At 56.1% G+C, this 18445-nt stretch overlaps 1 protein-coding gene across 2 annotated transcripts; it reads left to right on the forward strand.

Annotated features, from left to right (window-relative positions):
- The first annotated feature begins 190 nt into the window (after positions 1-190).
- Positions 191-16981, forward strand: BCL2L1 (BCL2-like 1). Of its 2 annotated transcripts, none has more exons than XM_009893399.1 (2): positions 191-905; positions 16328-16981. In XM_009893399.1, the coding sequence occupies exons 1-2, from the start codon at positions 351-353 to the stop codon at positions 16463-16465; spliced, it is 693 nt and encodes a 230-aa protein (XP_009891701.1). In that variant the 5' UTR covers positions 191-350; the 3' UTR covers positions 16466-16981. The 2 variants fall into 2 exon arrangements, with proteins under 2 accessions (XP_009891701.1, XP_009891702.1); XM_009893400.1 differs by having other exon boundaries at positions 245-716; positions 16328-16465.
- Positions 16982-18445: the final 1464 nt, after the last annotated feature.

Consider the following 18445-nt stretch of genomic DNA (forward strand, 5'->3'; position numbering starts at 1 on the left):
TCGGAGCGAGCCGGCGGGGTCCCCTGGGGCTCGAGGTTTGTTTCCCGGGAGGGGGGTTGTTGCAGACGGTTCTCCATTCGGCTTCAATCCGGTGACCCTGAGTCTCGGCATAAAGCTGTGGGATGATCTCAGTGTGACGATAAGCTATCTAAGCTATCGGTGTTAATGGCATGGGTGCATCTAAAAGCTGTAGCGTTAACCGTTTCTTTGCCTCTCTCCTGGTGTTTGTCTGTGCAAAGGTCAGATGTTTCCATCGGTTGTGAAGAAGAAGAGTGGAGTCGGGACCTGCTAAGTGCTGATCTGCTTGTGCTCTGGACCATGGACTCATTGAGGGCGTCCCAGGTGTGAAAATGTCCAGCAGTAACCGGGAGTTAGTGATTGACTTTGTTTCCTACAAGCTCTCGCAGAAGGGATACAGCTGGAGTCAGCTGGAGGAGGAGGATGAGAACAGGACTGACTTTGCAGCAGAGGATGCTGAGATGGACGGCGTCCTCAATGGGAGCCCTTCCTGGCACCCACCCACCAGCCACGTAGTGAACGGAGCCACCATGCACCGGAGCAGCCTCGAAGTCCATGAAATTGTTCAAGCAGCCGATGTGAGGCAGGCGCTGAGAGAGGCGGGGGATGAATTTGAGTTGAGGTACCGGCGCGCTTTCAGCGACCTCACTTCCCAGCTCCACATCACCCCTGGCACGGCGTATCAGAGCTTTGAGCAGGTAGTGAATGAACTCTTCCGCGATGGAGTGAACTGGGGTCGCATTGTGGCTTTCTTCTCCTTCGGAGGAGCCTTGTGTGTGGAGAGCGTTGACAAGGAGATGCGGGTATTGGTGGGACGCATTGTATCTTGGATGACAACATACTTGACCGACCACCTAGATCCCTGGATCCAGGAGAATGGCGGATGGGTAAGAACTCCTCTCCTCGGTGGGGATGGCTGCCTGCGTCCTCCCTCGCTCCAAGCCAGCAGCAGTGCTGGTCAAACTGGAGCGCGGCTCCCTGCAATGTTTTTGCTAGTGCATGTTCTAGACCTTGTAGGGAGATAAAGGGGGATGTGGCCTTTCCCTCTGTGCTCTTAATGCTCTGCCCCAAGACGGTCAGTCCACAGCGATGACACAGTTTATGCTCAGTCATGTCCTTTTCCATCCCTGTTTCTTCTCCATCTCCCTGGACGTTATATAAAAGACCTGTTTTCCAAGAGCCTTTGGAAATCTAATATCATCCAAGCTTGTTCTTCAAGCGGGAGCCCTTGCTCTCAGGCATGTTCCTGGTGTCATTTAACAGCAGGGAGTGGAGCTTCCTCCTCTTAGAGCGCGAAGTGCTCTGGCGGGCTGGCCTGTGGTCTGCTGGGGTAACAGCTACTTCTTCATTCTGGAGACTGGATTTTGCCTTCTGCCGTGCTTCACGGTGAAGTGAATCCCACAGCAGACCCTGGTGGGTGGGCACACTCCTGGGCCTGTCTGAGCTGGTGCGGTGGGAGCCAGGGCTGAGGTGGGTGCAACCTCTGCTCTGGCAAGTCACTAAGCCTGCAGCTGCTTCTTGCTTGGCAGGGAGCAATACTCCCAGCTGCCCCAGCAGCAAACCCTGTAAGCTTTCAATGGTGAGGTATTAACATGAATAAGCATTTCTTCAGGAAGCATTCTTGAAATGCCGGGTCCGGCTGTGCGGTGCTGCCTGGGACTGCCAGCGGGAGGTATACGACCTACAGATGTCTGAGTTTTCTTTTTGCTTCTGCATCTTAGTGATTCCCTGCTGGTGTAACCTTTACTGGTGCCCACTGAAAAGAGTTCATGCTGTCAGGCGTTAGCATCTAAACTAAACGTTGGGGAATTGCCTTGCTGGTGAGTTAAGGCCTTTCAGCCTAGTTTATCTCACGGTCCATCAGCAGGCCCCTGTATCTCGAGGAGGGGGCAGGACTCTTTGAGCCCAGCATTTTGCTCTGTACCCTCCAGACAGAGGAGGGGCACAGGAGCGCCGCAGAGCTCCCCAGCTCCTCGTGCCTGGTCGGCAATGCCAGGGTCCCGGAGAGGGAAAGTGGGTGCACCCAGGGAGAGGAGGGAGCAGGTTCACACAGGGTGCAGGAATTCCAGGAATGCGGCCGCCCAGGGGCACTGCCTGGGTGGGGCTGCTCAGGCAGAGGAGCTTGGTTTCGATTAATAACCCAGGATCTGCTGGCCATTTCATCAGGCTGTATCTGGCCCATTAGCTCTCTCATCCTGCAGATAACCCTGGCCAAATGCTGAGTTCCTTCCCCCTCCCTCTGGCTTTGGCTTTTAAAGCCACAGATTAGTCTTGGAATTGAGTGATCAAATTGAGGTTTCCAAGCTAGTGTGGCTGTTGCTGTTAGTGACGGATTGGGCTGTATCCTGGAGACCTAGGCGATAATGCAATCTGATTTTTTGTAAATGAACTCTCTGGGGGATTTAGATTAAATCACTGGTGGAAAATCACTGGTCCCTGCTTGCAGGGAATGAAATACCTCCTCCCTCTGTTCCCCACCCCCAACCACCACGGTTAAGACTCTTCAGTTTTTTTGTGTCTGTCTGTAAATTCATTGTTTGGAGCAAATATTTGTTCAACAGATTGCGGAAGGGTTAGGACTCTTCTCTATCTGACCCGCCCACCAGCTCTTGCTTTGAAGATCACCGTTAGCTGTGTTTCCCACCCAGGAGAACAGCCTTGCTCTCTTCTTCTAACCTTGAACGGGGCTTCTAACTTCACTGCTCAGGCTGCGCTGCTGCCTGGGCTGTGCCGGTAGCTGAAGGGGAGCAAGTCAGGGTGGTAAAGGCCATAGTGGGGGGGATCCACCCCACCAGCCACCAAAAAACCAGGCTGGGCAGCGTGGCTGCTGCAAGCCTGTTGCAAACCCCAACTCAGTGCTTGTTTGACATCTCAGCAGTAGCTTTTCTGCGAACTCAGGTTTCACCGTGTCCCTTCTTAGGGGACAGCCGTGCTGTTCCAAGCATAGGGATGGCGCGGTGCAGCAGCAGCACAGGGGCCATCAGAGCTCCTGAGTGCCTCACGCGTGGGGCGTGCGTGGAGATGCTCTGCTTCGCTCTCATGCGACTCCAGCTGCAGGGAGAAAACTGCTGGCCTGCTGCCAGCTCTCCCTGCAAGAAGGGAGTGCCACCCTGCACTTGCTGTGACAGAGCAGTCCCTCTCCTGCCACCCTGTTTGCACAGGGAGCCTGTTCGGTGCATCTGAGCTGTTAGAGCCTGTCCCATGCAAACAAAGCTCTCTTGAGAGGTGCAGCAGGCAGGTCCTGGTGAGAGAGATGCAAGTTCTGGCAGGCCTGCTTGGCAGGGACCAGGTGGTTTGTGTTTTGGAGCGCTGCAGCACTTTTCTTCCTGGAAAGCCCCTCTGAAAGAGGGAAGGAGTGGGGCTCCATCACAGGTAGTGCACGGCCTGGTTGCGTAGGAAGCTGTGTTTCATTTCTCACCAGTGGAAGAAAGGCAAGCATAGGATGGCTGCAGGATGCAGGTTGCCTTTAGGGCACCCTCTTAAGGCTGCTGTGTGCTGGCCTCTAGCAGTTTTCTTGAGAAACCATTTTTTGAGGTGAGGGGGAAATGACAAATCTCGCTACATAGCATTAGCATGGGTGTATTTTGTCATGTTTACTGGCCCTGCATTGGTTTGCCCTCCTCTCCGCAATCTGGCACTGAGAAAACAAACAAGAACAACCCAAAGGGGGTATTTAATAACAAGCCAGAAGAGAGCTGCTGCCTTGGTGAGCCATCAAAACCAGAGGAGGCTTTCCTGAGGCAGTTGCTTTGGCCAGGGCCAGATTCCACTAGCTGTGAAGTTCAAACAGTGATCCCAGTGGGGATCAGGAATCGTGGGGGGAGAAATCTGATGAGTGGGAACATAGGAGGGGGAAGCGCAGAATGTGTGGGAGAGAGCCTGGCAGGCAGAGGGGTACTGACCGTGTTTAATCTGTTTGAGAAAGGAAAGCGAGCAGTAGTTCCTGCCTGGCTACGACCCTTCAGTGGATGACAGCTTTTCTTTCAAGGTTAAATCTACGTTCAGAGTGAAGTTTAAAGAGGGTGTTCTGCATGGGCTTGGAGGTAGATCTGTGGACATAAAGGCAAGAGATTTCCTGTTTGCAGGGTGTGTGATAAGGACCAGCATGAAGGGTCTGTGCCAGGCCAGGACTGAAAGCAAACAGCATCTTTGTCACCAGTCTGTGACATCTGAATCCCAACAAGCTGGGCTAGGCTGAAGGAGGATGGACCACTTCCCGTGTTGGCTCTGTGCATCCTAGGCTCTTGGCTTGCCCTGGCCACCCAGGGCTCGGTGTGCCGGAACGTATGCGTTGTGTAGCTCTGCGGTGGACTAGAAGCTTGCGGTTCTGGTTGGGGAAAACCCTTAGAAGATGTCAATATAGCAAACTCGTTTTCTACCTTTTTAATTTTTTTTCTTGAATGATAGGAAATGACTCAGCCTGTGTCATATGACAGAGTGCAGCTGGGATTTCGTCCTGTGCTCTTGCTGCAGCCTTCTCAATGGTTTCAGGTTGAGGGCAAGCCTTCGATTGTCAGCTCTTCAGAAATTATTTTTGGCCCTGTGCCATTGCCCAGGTAACCCGCACAAGCCTTCCCTGCAACCACCACGTTATCTAGCTGATCATGGGTGCCCCAGGATCTTCCTGCTTTGTCAGTCTGAGCTTTTTGGGCAGCGTAAGATAAGTGCGAGTTTGAATTCTGCTGCTGTTGTGCCCTGAGACTCAGAGAGGAGCACCTTGCTAGGTGTGCACGGCGCATGTGGAAGGGGCACACCTGCGCATTGCACCATATGGGGAATGCAGCTCCCTCTGGGGTAAGTGCTGCTTCCCAAAGCTCTGCTGTTTTGAGTGTTAACAAATTGAGTTTTGGGGATGCCCCCGGCACTGCTAATCCCATTTGAGATCACAGCCATCAGTTTCACTTGCTGGCCAACATGCAGCAGAGATGGCTGTAGGAGGTGACTGTGGATAGCCAAGGCTGCGCTTTGCTGTCTTAGAGATGAATCCCAACCAGTGGTCTGCAAAACTTAGCTGGGCTATCGCTTTCCACTTTGTCCTCCGTAATTATTTTACAGTCTGGATCCCTTGCAGCTGAGACGATGCCCCCATTGTCATCACCTGCTTGGGATGAAAAAAATACTCTTCCCCTGCTAGCTGGGTCCCTTGTGTCCCTTCACAGTACGGGGTGTTCCTCTCTGGCTGTGGGAACCGCCTGCCTGAGCGTCACTGTCTGCAGGGTCTTGGCTCAGGCTGTCCTGCCTGGCGCAGCCATCCCAGGTAGCTGTATCCTCGCTGGCGGCTGGAGATCTGGGCTCAGTATGCAGATCCCTGGCAGCTTCTCGTCCTGCCTACGACCTGGGAGGCTTTTCTGCAGTGCTCTCCAGGAAATGCCATTGGAATGACTTCCACTGCAGCTTCCTGCCCGGCCCGCACCACCCTCCCTGCCACTAGACTGAGAACGATGCAAAGGCGAGTTTTCAGAGCTCTGCTCTTCGCCCCATTTACTTGGTTCTCCTTCTTTGGGGCCCTGCCTGTTTTCCTTGCTGTCTCTCCGTGTGTGGTGCAGTTTGATTACGTTCCTTAGATCTGTGATTAGAGCAGGCGCCTGGAAGGCAAAGCTCCTGCCCATCACTGGCTGTGGCTCAGAGCAGCCCACTTAACCTCGTGGTCTTTCAGCAAAAGCGATAGCGTTTCCTTCCCTCCCAGGGGAGCCACTGGGAACTCAGATTCATAAAGCACTCTGAGGTTCTTTAATCCAAAGAATGGAGTGTCATTTAAAAAAAGACCTGTGAAATAATTAGCAAACTGTTTCTTGCTGCTCTGTGTTCCCAGCTGCTCTCAGTAATATCAGTCTTCCTGATCATTCTGCTCCTGTCTGAAACTGGAGTTGGGTTCCCCCGAGCACTGCCCGGGGTCTCTCCTCATTTCAGCAGCAATGGGGTGTCACACCACAGCAGACAAGGTGGGAGGGAGCAGCGTGCTCTTTTTTCCCCCAGGTGGAAGCTGCAGCTTTCTGTACATGTTTGGGGTGCCACACCTGATTTCCATGGAGCTTCTGTATGGTTTATGTACATGGTTTACCCCGGGGAGCAGTGATATGCCTGCGACCCGCACCGGGTGCAGGCTAAATGGTGGTATCGTGCTTCGAGGCCTTTGCTTAAGCTTCTCTCCTTTGATTTTTACCAAGCTGCTGATGGCTGTAAGCACAGTCCCATCTTGACGTTACAAGGAGTATTTCTGTAGCAGCTCTTTCCCCACTAGCTGTAAAGCCAGAGTATTCCCAGGAGGAGCGGGGGGAAGGGAAAGGATGGATATCGGTTGTAGAAGTGTTGCAGACCTGCTGAACCAAGAGGCCAGGGATTAATGGTGACTTCTGCCGTGGGAGCAGAAAAGGGCTGAGGGTGGCTGCCCTCTCCCTTCTGATGACCCCGGTAGCAGTCGGGATGTTGACCTACCTGCTGGCTGATTCAGTGCGAAGGTATGCTCTGAGGGGTGGCTCTGCCTTTGCGTGGCAGGAAAGCAGCGACACTCTCCTCCTCCACCCTCCCGAGAGGGATGTTACCCTTAAACGCTATTGTTCTGAGCAACTAAAGATTAACACAGATAATGGAGGCATGAAAGGGAAGCGGTGTCCCTCGGTGCCAGGGCACTCCTTGGTTTGCTGCCCTGGCCTTGGACAAGGAAACCGTTCCTCCTCCCTGCTGCCCACTTGAAAGTACGTGCAGAGGGGTGTTTGGTGCAAGATCTCTCTGAAGTCCATCTCTTAATTGTCCTTGGGATGCCAAGGGCTTAAGTTAGGGGACATGCTTTCTAGAGGTGTGTGAGAGCTTTCCGCACAGTGTGCCCGTGGAGGGGGATGTGATGGCTTTGCTGGCTGCACTGGGGCAGCTTCAGGGTGTGGGCTGCCCCTCTCCACCTTCAGGTGGGGAGAAGGGTTACTCTTTGCCACAGAAGCAGAACAGCCCGGTGGAGCAAGGGAGCAGAGGGCTGCGGGAGGCAGAGCCGTTAGCAGATGGCTCCAGCTGGGCTTACCGGGGAGCAGGTGTGGGTTTCGGGAGGCAGCCTTTTAAGAGAGATGTCAGTTTTGAACCCGGGAGGCTTGAGGGGCTGAGCCATGGCTGCCACAACTCGCATGCTGGGGAGCTGTGACCTAGTTGTGCTGTAGAAATGCTCGTTTTATTTTTTATTTTTAGGTATTTTGCTTATTTTATCCTCATGTTTAATTTAGTTAGCAAAAAAAGAAAAAGAATCCGAGGGCTGAGCAGTGCTGGGAAGGACTGCCTGCAGGCAGGAACGCCCGCTGCAGCTCCTCCGTGCAGCCAGCATCTCTCCAGCCGCCCGTGTCTTCTCTCGGACACGTGCTCACGTGTACCAGCCCAATGCTGTCTCTCAGGATCTCTTTAATGGGAAACCCAGTGCACTCAGCGCTGCTGCCTGCCTCCGGGGTAGCGAGGGAGGGAGGAGCGGGATTCGGAGCATTAACCAGAGAGGCTCCTGTGGCCACTGGGAGTATTCAAATATTGTGCTGTAACTGGTCTGCCTTCTCTCTGCTACTGGGAGCAGGGAGCTGGGTGAGCATGGCGTTTCAGCAGGTTTTGGGCTGGTTACTCTCTGAACCACTGTTTGCCCCTGCATTTACGCAGCGTTGCCCAAGGAAGGGTAATAGGCTGCCTCTGCGAAGAGGGAAGTTTCAGGGGTCTGTGCGATTCCCTTGGGGAGAGCTGCTTGAATTTATTGCATTATCGTCCTTCCTGCTCAAGCTTGTGTTTCAGCTGTGTCTGCAGACATAGCTTCTGATTTAAGTAGATCCAATTAGTAGCTAGCTTCTGGCATCGGTATCCTGCTTGGGGAGATGAGCCCTGGAGATGAGGAGCCTCCAGTGGGAGCAGAGCTGGGCTCAGCCTTTCTGCCCCTGCTCCTGATCTAGGATGGACCCAGAGCTCCCCAGCTTGCAACCCCGGTCCTGAGCTCAGGGGGAAACCCAGGCAGGTGTCTTCTGCTCCGTGCTCCGCCTGGCCAAGAACAAAGAGAAGGCAAGTTCTCCCTGCCTGTACTGCTGCCAGCCAGGTGTTCTTACGACTGAAATCAAATACTCCAAAACGTGACAACTTGGCAGCAGGCAGGGCTTTGAGCAGGAGCTGCCCGTGGCAGGAGGTGTGTGAGGGGTCGACAGGCAGAGCTGTGTAGGGACCTGTCTGTTGGGGGTAGGACTGTGTGCCTGAGGGGAGGGAGCTGCTGGAGCTGGCCGCTTCCTGAAGGAGCGTGGAAGGGTTTTATTCTCCGCTGGAGGGTGAAGGGCTCTTTGGGAAGCTCAGAGAAAAGGCCTAGGCTGGCACAGAGGTGGTTTGGTTTGAATGCAGCTAACGCCACGCTCAGGTGGAGCGGGACAGCTGTCTGCATCACTTCATTAATTCTCCAAATGATGCTAGTCCCATTTGCACATCTCTGTTTTTTACTGTCAGTGAGGCTGAGATGGTCTCATGAGCGTGGTGCAGGGAGCATGGCTGGCAGCAGTACGTGACATTACTCCATGTAACTCGTGGCGAGCTGGCTCAGGGTTTGGGCTGGGATCTGGGAGCTGGGTGTGTATATGGCCCTGGGTAGTGTCTGGGTGACATGACTTATGTATGGAGAAAATGAGGTGTTGCTACCTGTAAATCAGCCATCATAGCAGTGTTGCAAGTGCTTCCATCCTGTAATGGTATGGCTCACCAGTGTATTAAACTTGCTGGAGAGCTAATATCTTTTATTAGAGCAACTGACCTCATTTAGAAGCTTCCAGTGCACCAGCCAGTGATTATTTCATGCAACAACACGTATGGAGGAGCCCAGGGCAGAGCACAGTCTCTTTCTTATGCTGCACCGCTCTCTCCCACATTTGCTGCATCAGCTGCCTACTCTGCTTCCTGCCCTCAAGTCAGCAAGGATTTTGCTAAAAGGGACTTCGTGGCCTGAATCATTTGAGATTTCATGTGGACTAACAGGAAGTGAAAACAGAATGAGCACATCTTCCTCCTCTTCCTGCACCTCCACCCTTTCCCCTTTTTCATTCAAGTGGCATGTAAGAATTACAGCAGCCTCGTGAGGTGCTGGGACTGAAGTGGGAAGTGGTGAGGCTTGGCCAGCGCTCCTCCGGGATGCTGGAGGACAAATGGCTCGAGACGGGAGAACCAGGCGGCCCTTCCCTGGGATCTGTCTCCCATGGGGGCCATCCCTGCACCCAACCTTGCTTCCCCGGGCTCTGGCAATGCTGCTGCTCCCTGCAGTGGGGGTTTTGGGGTAAGGCTTGTGGTGCAGTTGAGGGCCAGGGAGACCCATCTGCATCGCGTAACTCGGCCCCTGGATAGGAGGGAACGTGGCTCTGCAGCCAGGCACACGTGAGCACGGCACGTCTCCTCGGTACAGGTTTCCCCATAGTTACACAAGGGCACGATTGCACAGGAGCTGTGACGTCTGGGAAAAGCAATGACAAGGTGAAAATTGAGCTTTGTTCCGCGGGTGCGGGGGACCCTGCCGAGGTGCTCGTCCAATGCAGCGAGCTGGGCACGGTGCTTGGGCTCCCCAGCACCGCAGGAAGCAGATAACCGTGAAATTAAAGCAGGAGTCTTCCTCTGCCCCCCGAGCGCGCCCCTCGCACAAAGGCAGGCAGGCAGGCTGCTCTGCCTGCCGGGGCTCAGACACCATCTGTCCGGTGGGGAGAAGCATCAGAGAGACCGTCTTTCCTCCGACTATTCCACTTAATGCCCTTTGGAAAACAATCCCATTCCCAGCAGGTGCTAATCTCTTGAGTGGATCCGGCTCAGCCAATGTGTTCTTCGCTGTGCCTTTGTACCGGAGCCTTGTCGCCTGCCAGCCGTTCTGCTGCCGAGCGTGCCCCGATGCCGGCCGGGGCTTCAGCACCTTCGGGAGCCCTCAGCCTGGTTAGTTCTGGGAGAAACACTGATGAAAGATGGATGCAAGTAGATTAGTCATTCGCACCATCTCCTGCTTTAATACACATGAATGTTTCAGCAGATTTCTGGAACAGAGAGCGCAATTCCCTGCTCTCCATCTCGTGCTGTGCGCAGCAGTCTCCCGGGGCAGGGATGGGGGGTTACAGCTGTCACCGTAACCCCTTTCATGTATTTGGAAAATGCTGAAATTGTGCTGAATGGTGTGGGGTTATTGCAGGTTTCCTGGAGCTGGTGATGAAACCAGTTTGACAGGAGGCTGCCGCAGCGAGGATTAGGGCTGGAATGTGCTAGTGAGGGTTTGTTTCTGGTTAGAAAAGAGCCGGCTCTGGCCCTCGCTAGGCTGAACCCCTGCAGGTTTGTTGGGCTTTGGGCTGAGGCCCCAGGGGCAGCCTCCCCCATCCGCTGCAGCCCAACGCTTGGTGTGTGGTGAGCTCGGTTGGGAGGAGAGGGAGGTGTCGATGTGCTTAATTAACCCTTTTGAGTTTATGGCTGCATCCCTCGGGGTCGCAGGTTTCTCTGCATGGAGAGCCCTGGAGCTTGGGCAGGGGCAGCACCCCAGCGCCTGCAGCACCCCAGTGCCCTCTCCCAGCCCAGGAGAGACTGGAGAGGCAGCAGGAGGGGTGGCATTCCCTGCCATTGTCATGGAGATCAGCAGCTGCTTCCCTGGAGGTCATCATTTGCATAACAGTTAGAGCTGGGTCTCTGGAGCATTTGCACCTGCGAGTGTGCTGTCCCCAGAGCCCCCTCCCCTCCCCATGTCCCCAGAGTCCCTTCCCCACCCCATCCCAAGCTTGCCCAGGGTGCTGAGCCAGGACCAGAGGGGTAAAGCTGGGGATGTGGAGAAGCTCCGAGACCTCTGCCTTGGATGACATGTTTCCTTAGTATGCTCTGAAGTCCAGGGGTCACGTTGACCTCCAGTCCAAATGCTGCAGGCAGTGCTGTGTGACTGGCACAGGCATGCTCGGTGTCCCCGCTGCCCTCATTTTGGGCCTGGGCTTCAGACAGGGCTGGGGGTGGTCAGGGCCACACATGGATGCAGTGTCTGGGGGTGCAGGGCAGAGGGAGGACCTCCAGGATGTCTCTTCCACTTTCATAGTGTGTAGGGACTGGCCGAGCTGTGTTTACGGGATCCTAGTGGCAGCCTTTGGGAATAGGTAGGGGTTTTTTTTGCTTTTTTTTTTTTTGAAAGCTCTCGGCTGCCTTTTTCCCCCCTGTGCTTCACCTCCAGGTTCACATATGCCAGTCCCATGCGGTGAGCTGGCAGCCCGAAGGGGCTCTGGGAGCAGGTTGCTGTCGATACAGGGCTTTGTTGAGGTCTGCGCTGAGCTGCTGCCTTTCTTTTTCCATGCGTGTCTCACTGCTCAGCACAAAAGTGTTCCCAGCATCTCATTAACAAAGGTCTGGTCATCCAGATGACTCCACTCCTGGCCGGTGATTGGTGTTAGACCTCTTAGCAGTAACACAGCTGTAGTTACGGCGAAGGTATAACAGAAACAGCCTTGTTTTCAAGTGAAACATTGCCTCGTGACAAGAATGCATGGACTGGGAGTCAGATGCTGTGGCTCATGCTGCTGGCTTGTATGCAACTCTAGGCAAAGCATTTGACCTCTCCGCACCTCTGCTGATCTGTCTGGGAACAATGCTGACTTATCCCACAGGAGATTTTGGAGAACCAACTAATTTTTGATAAAACACGTTAAGATCCCTCGGTGGGAAAGGCTTTTGTGTGTGCAGAGCTGGTTACTGGGGGTGTCTGTCTCGAAGACAGGCTGGCTGGGTGTCAGGGGTGTAGCTCCTGCTGGAGGCAGTGTCTCCCTGTCAAAGTTGGACCAAGTGCCACTGGTTCGCCATGAATAGTCTGGGTAAAGCCTGTCTCTTCTCTGCTGGTTTTCAGAGCTTTGAACTGGTGTCTCAATGCCTCCGTACCCTTCACCTCCCTGCGCAGAGAAAGCTTTGAGCACCCAAACTCTGCCCTCCTCAACAGTCAGCACCCTCCCCTTCCCACTCTACCCCTGGCTCACAAGGGACCAGATGGGGGTTCATTGCCCACATCTGCTTCCTTCACCTGCCCTCATGGTTCGGTGTCGCTTACTGAATCTTCATTCCACCCATGTTGGAGCTTATCTTGAAAGAGGAACCTGCTCTGCTTGCCCTGAACGGCAACTGTTTTCCCTCCCGCTCAGCCGGAGGAGCTGCTTGAGCAGTGCTGGTGAATGAAACTAGCTGAACCCCTGGGGGTGGGTGCCAGCTTGAGGCTGAAACTTTGGGTCTTCCCCTTCCCGTTTCCAGGGTAGGATGTCAATGCTTTGTCAGCCAGACCTTGTGCTTGATTAATCTGCTCTCCCACCCGAGACAGAGCACTTTGGCTCAGACCTGCTCCTCTTTTCTCTCTACTGCAGTGTTGTGTATCATCACAGTGCAGTGATATCAACACAGGGCAGTGTTTAAATGGCTGCTGCATCCTGGGTTGCAGTTTGGGGCACTGCAGGTGTCTCGAGAGCCTTTGGCACTGCAGAACCTCCCTGCCTTGTGGGGAGGTGGGCACCGGTGGAGTCTGGATCTCCAGGTCCTCTGTCTGCTGCAAGCAGCACGTGCAGCTGGAGGGAAGTCCCCTCCAGCAAGTGCTGGTTTAGGCTCCAGCAAGAAAATGTTGTGTCCTTCCCCAGCACTGGGGGAGGAGAGGCAAAGCCGGAGGATTGCTTTTGCGTAGGCATAACCTCTCACTGCTTCCTCATCGCCTGCCCCAGAGCATCCTTCTTTCAGACGTGTCTTGCCTGGGGTGGGGAAGGGGATGTGACGGGTGTTCCGTGGTGGAACAGCGTGTCCTCTCTGGGGTGGAAGAGGCCCACGGGCACGCAGAGAGGGCAGCTGAGACACTGACGTGCTGTTGCTACCATAGTCCTTGTGAGCTACTCAGGAATTCCAAATATTTCCTCTCAGATAAAGGTGACTGGGGGAGGCCAGAAATATCTGGACGAGTCTGGGCAAGCCTGAGATCCCAAACACTAGGCCAGAGAGGTCAGAATCGGTACTGGGAGTGCTGGGCTTCAGGTGCAGAGCAGCCGAGGCCCAGGGCGGTGTGGGAACCGAGCAAGCTGGCTTTCCCTAATAACCTTCAGCCTGCCTCCAGGACAGGGCGGGAGGACGCTTCTGCCTGCTTTCCCACTCCCCCTGGTCTGGGATTGCCATTCCCAGGGGACACATCTGGGATCGCAGTTGTGCAGGGGCTAAGCTATCGCAGCTCCTGGGGCTGGTTTCCCTGAGGCAGGGCAAAGCGCTCTCCTCCCGAGCCTCCTGCAGCCCCCAGCTGCATCTCCAGCAGCTGCTGCTCCTTTCCTGGGGGAAGGAGAGGGGCTCGTGTCCCCTCCCTGCCCACACGGGGCTCTTGTCGTGCTCTTCTCCGTCTGTAGCACCCGATAGCTCTTGGTTCACCGTATGCCATTTATCTCTTGTTCAGCAAACACTTCCTTTTCTTAGAAGTAAGGGCTTCAAAACACGCTTCTTGGAACTGCCTTTCCCCAAGCTTGGCAGCACATACCATCAAGAAGGCAGCGGGGAGGCTCGGCTGCCAGCCCTCCCCGGCTCCCTGCCCTGGTTGTGGGGGCCCTCTCCTGGTGCGGGCCCCACCAGATGACTGTGCAGCCCCTTCCACCTCTGCAGGCTTTCCTGGGGATGGTGGGGACATCCCCTCCCGTGGGTCAGGAGGAGCCTGCAAGAGACGCATGGGGCTCTGTGGGACAGGCATTACTGAATCCGGGAGCAAAGTGGCTTTTTCTGGGGAATACATCAGGAGGGGCATAGCTTCCTTGCTCCTGCTGAGCGCTCCTGCGGCATCGGGTGCTGTGGGTACACAGCTGGAATATGCTTCGAAGGGAAGGGCCTTCCCCGGGGACGAGGGCCCTGGTACAGAGGGATGTTGTAGGGGTGGTGGAAGCACTCCGCAACTGGTTTTTGTGGACATGCTCATGCCTTCTGCCCCAGTTCCCTTGTGCCCTCCATCCGTGCCAGCCTGCTCACTGCTTGCTGAGCTCTGTCACCACTCCTCTGCTTGTCACTGCCTATCAGCAGAGAGATTTCCTGTGCCGTAATTAAAAATATCCCCTCCTTGGGTTCAGGCTATCCTCCCATCTCTCTCCTGCGGCACATCACTGCAGGATGTTTCCACTGCTTCCGTGGCTGTCACCCTGGGCAGGCGGCTGTGTAGAGGGACTGGCAGCAGGCAGCAGCCCTCACCTCCTGCCCTGGATGGCACCTGCGTATGAGCCGCCGTCCTGCCCACTTCTGTGGGGCAATGCAATACAACACCTCCGCAGAGCCCGTGCCAGCTGGCAGGCCCGGTGGGAAGCAAGCTGCCTTCTGCCACTCTGTGTAGGTGGCGGGAGTCATGGGGATGGTTGTCACATCCTTGAAGAGGACTTTGAATGAGGCAGCAGCAGTGACATATCCCAGGGTGAGTTAGCAAAGTCCCTGTTGTCTCAGCACCCTGCCCCTACGTCTGCTGATACCTCCTCATGGTCGAGGGGGTGTGACAGGCAGCCGGGGGGGCTGTGAGATGCTGGAGACAGTGTTTGGTGGAAGGCAGAGAAGAGCTTTGGTGGGGCAGAGGTGGTTGCTGAGGTCCACAGCTCACCTGGGTGGTTGTTCAAGTACCTGAGCCCCCATGGCGGGGAGGCCTGTGGCCAGGAAGAGGGACACAGCCCAGCTCCTTGGGAGCGAGCGTGCATGTCTGTTGCACGCCTTGCTCTGAAAAGCTGTGTGTGAGCTTGATCGTGTGTGGCAAGGTGAGGAGATACCTTGCAAGGTGTGACCACGATGGGGCTGTTTTGGGGGAGCCAGGGGACTGGCACCATGTTTCCGTGTGTGATGGAGAGGCACCTGCCTAAAGACCCTCTCAATCCCAGCCATGATCCGAGCACCAAAACCCCCGCAGGTCCGATGGCAGCAGTTGAGGCTCATCACAGCCTGTGGGCAGGCATGGGAGGCAGCTTGCAGGCAGAGCTGCCAGACCCAGGCAGGCAGGGATGCTGCCCCTGCCTCTGGGGAGGCCATGGTAAGGCGTGACACAAGCACAGCGTCAGCCTGGCTTATCTCTGCTTTCCCAGAGCAGCCGGTTTACTGGAACTGCATTCACTTATCAGGGAACAGGGGACCTTGCCGGGAAGATGGGCTTGAGGTGCGACAGCATCGAGTCCCTGCTGACACCAGGCCGTCCCATTCTCTGAGCTGCTTGGCGAGCCCAGAGCTTGAAGCTCCAGCTCCCTCTAGCCCCCGTGCTCCTGCTTGGCCCTGATAAACCTGGGAGCTTCTGGGGCATAAAGGTCTCTGCTTCATGTAACCTGCCCATGGACCCCTCCTTCCCTGTGGTGCATGTGGTCCAGGGACTAGAGCAGTTATCCTCACGGTGGTCCGAGGTCCCTGGATGCCTGGGACGCAGGAGGGGTGGTGTCGTGCCATGGGCCCAGGGGGCAGATGTGCTCTCTGGGAGCTTGTTCTGAGGAGCAGTTCAGCTCTGGTGGTCTCCTTTCTCTCTGCCCTCCATCTCCCCTAGTCCAGGCCACAGCCATCTGTCCCCAGCCCCATCACATACCTCCCTTGGAGGGAGAGGGGCTGTGGCCGTTTGCTGTTTAGTGGCTCTGTTGAAATCTGCCCTGCTCTTGCTGTAGGTGAAGGACTGGAGGCGGCTGGCTCGGACGAGCTGGGCCGGAGTGACTGCATTCCTGGCTGGGCCTCGTGCTTGGCCTGTTCTCCCGAAGCCAGGGGGAAGGCAAGAATTTCATGACCCAAAGTGTCTGCCTTCGCCACAGGGATTCGTGAAATCCGGATCATGCTGCAGAGTAACCTGGGATGGCCCGGACGTGGGAGTGCTTGTCTTGCTGGGATGTAGCAGTGGGGAGAAGGAGGTGGGAGTCTCCGCTTTAGACACAAAAGCGGTGGGGCGATGCGCAGTGTGGGCTCCTGCTGCAACCATGGGCACCAACCCTGCTTCTGCCCCCCCAGGCCTTGGCCGTGGAATAAAGCCCAGCATTTTCCTGCTGCAATGATTTCTATCACACTTCGATGCTAATTTTAGAGAGCCTAGAGCACGTGATGCATCTCCTTCCCTGCCCGTGTTGTATTCTCCTTGCAAATCCTTTCTGGCATCCACTTCTCTCATGACTGGTCCTGTGCTTCCCCCATCGCCCTCTGTGCATGATTCAGAGTGAGGAAGCACAAGGCGTCTGTCATCCGCCTGGTCCCCACCCCACTTTCCTGCCAGCAGGAGCCCTGCAGCCTCCCTGCCCCTTCCCGCAGGGGAGGAATGAGCCCCAGAAAGCAGCAGAGATGGTCTCTGTGCTGTGCTCCCACCCCTTTGCTCACTGGTCCTCTCTTCCCACAGGAGCGGTTTGTGGACCTCTACGGGAACGATGCTGCTGCCGAGGTGAGGAAGGGCCAGGAGACCTTCAACAAATGGCTTCTGACTGGGGCGACAGTGGCAGGAGTGCTTCTGCTGGGATCCCTGCTGAGCCGCAAGTGACCCGCCGCCGAGTCCCCCCATTGCCAGGATGGCTGCGCCTTCACCGCCACATCCACTACACTCCGCTCCCGAGCACCGTCACCGGCGCGGGGGGCAGCCCCTCCGCCTCCCGGGCGAGCGCCCTGCTCCACGGAACTTTCTCCCTCATGCCGCCAGCTCCTTTTATTGTAGCCCCTCTTACTTACCGTTCCGTTGTGTTTTAAAGGTGCTGAGACCAATGCAGCACTTCAGCCAAAAGCTCCCAGCACTGGGGGGATCCAGGCAGCTGGGGGGAGTACTGGCTAGAAGGTGTCCCAGCCCTGCAGGGTCCTCTAGATCACTTTGAAGGGAATAAACAAACTTATTTTTGCATGTGTGAGTGCGTGCGTGTGTGTAGATGTGTCACTAATATAAGGTTCCCCAGCCAGAGCAAGGGTTGAGGCTCCGTGCCCGTCCAGCATGCTCAGGCCCTGGGAAGGGTCAGGCTGCAGAACCGGACGGAGCTTTCCTGCAGCATCCCTATCCCATCCCTGCTTCCTCTGGGCAGAGCGCATCCCCGTGGTGGTGGGGAGCCAGGAGGAAGAGACAGAGGCTGGGAGCGAGGAGCTCTGTCCTCATGTCCTCCTCTGGGCCCGTTTCTCTCCGGACATCAGCTGCTGGGATGAGAGCGAGGATGGTGTGTCAGGCTGAGGGCTGCGCCTGGTTGGAAGCTATCCTCCTCCTCTTCCTCCTCCTCCCTCTGAATGTAGATTGCTGTGGGGCAACGTGTCCCTCCCCATGCCTGCTCCTCCCCAAGGCTGTCAAAGGAAGGAGGAAGGCGATGCGAGGAGAGTGCTTTCCCTGGCCCCTGCCCTGGCACAAAGGGGCTCTGCAGAGCGCTGGGGCCGTGGCATCCAGCAAGTGCAGGAATAGAGAGCTGGGGGGTGGAAGGGGTAGTGGGGAGCGATGCTCCTGCCCTTCACCGGGGTGACAGCAGGGGAAGGCAGAGCCCTGGCAGCAGCATCACCACAGCCCATCCATGGGGTGAGCGAGCCCAGGGAGGCTGAGAGCCGTCCCTGCTGCTGGGAAGCCTCTTTGGGGACAGTGGGAGCTGCTGTCCTCTCCTGCCCTGCCCTGGTTGCTGCTGGTCCCCAGAGCACAGGCAGGTCCCTGGCCCCGTGGCGTGGCTGTGACGGGTGTGTGCAGTAGCAGAGGTGCCTGGCTTTCCCTCCCCCTCGTGACCCCCGCGCTGCTCTTGCTACCACCGGGGCACGGGACCTCCGGGCTTTGGGCTGAAATTAGCTTCAAAAAATAACCCCCCGTCCTTTGGAGACCACCACCGGCAGACCCAGCTGTCCACGCGGGCTTGTCTGTGTACATACCGCCCGCGCTCTGCTGTACATATCCGAGTAGTTTTTAATTCATTTGTGAATACTCTTAATGCTATTTTTGTTATCTTGTCTGTCCGTATTTATGTGTGGGGCCGTGCTCCCTGCAGAGGCCAAGGTGGGATGGAGGCAGGGTGGGGGGTGGGGGAACCAGAGGCTCCTGGGGGTCCCGTCTGGCCGCTGAGCACGGACTCGCGCTCCCCACGTAGGATCCGCTCTCAGATCCAGCGCCTATGGCGCCGGGAGCGGATCCTACGTGGGGAGTGCGAGGATTAGCATTAGCCCGTCAAACGCTTCGGTTTGCAGGTGGAGGTGTCCACTAATAAAATTCTGTCATCGATGGTACTGTGGTCTTTGTGAACACGGGGAGGGGGGCGCAATTTGGGCTGTTTTGGGCAGGAGTTGCCTTCAGCGGGATGGAGGGAGGGAGGGAGGGGGGGATGAGTCCTCTCCCTGCCTGGGGAAGGGTTGGGGTGCTCTAGGCAGAGCGGGTGGTTGTTTTGTCCCAAGGGGGTGATGCCAGGCAGGGTTGGTGTGGGGAGGTGCTGCCTGCTTGGGCATGGTGGTGCGTGGGTGCCTGTCTCCGTCGCAGGAAGCATTGGGGCAGCCCCCAGCCAGTTCCTTTAACTTTTTA

The sequence above is a fragment of the Charadrius vociferus genome, unplaced genomic scaffold, assembly GCF_000708025.1.
Source record: "Charadrius vociferus isolate BGI_N301 unplaced genomic scaffold, ASM70802v2 scaffold259, whole genome shotgun sequence".
Lineage (NCBI taxonomy): Eukaryota > Metazoa > Chordata > Aves > Charadriiformes > Charadriidae > Charadrius > Charadrius vociferus.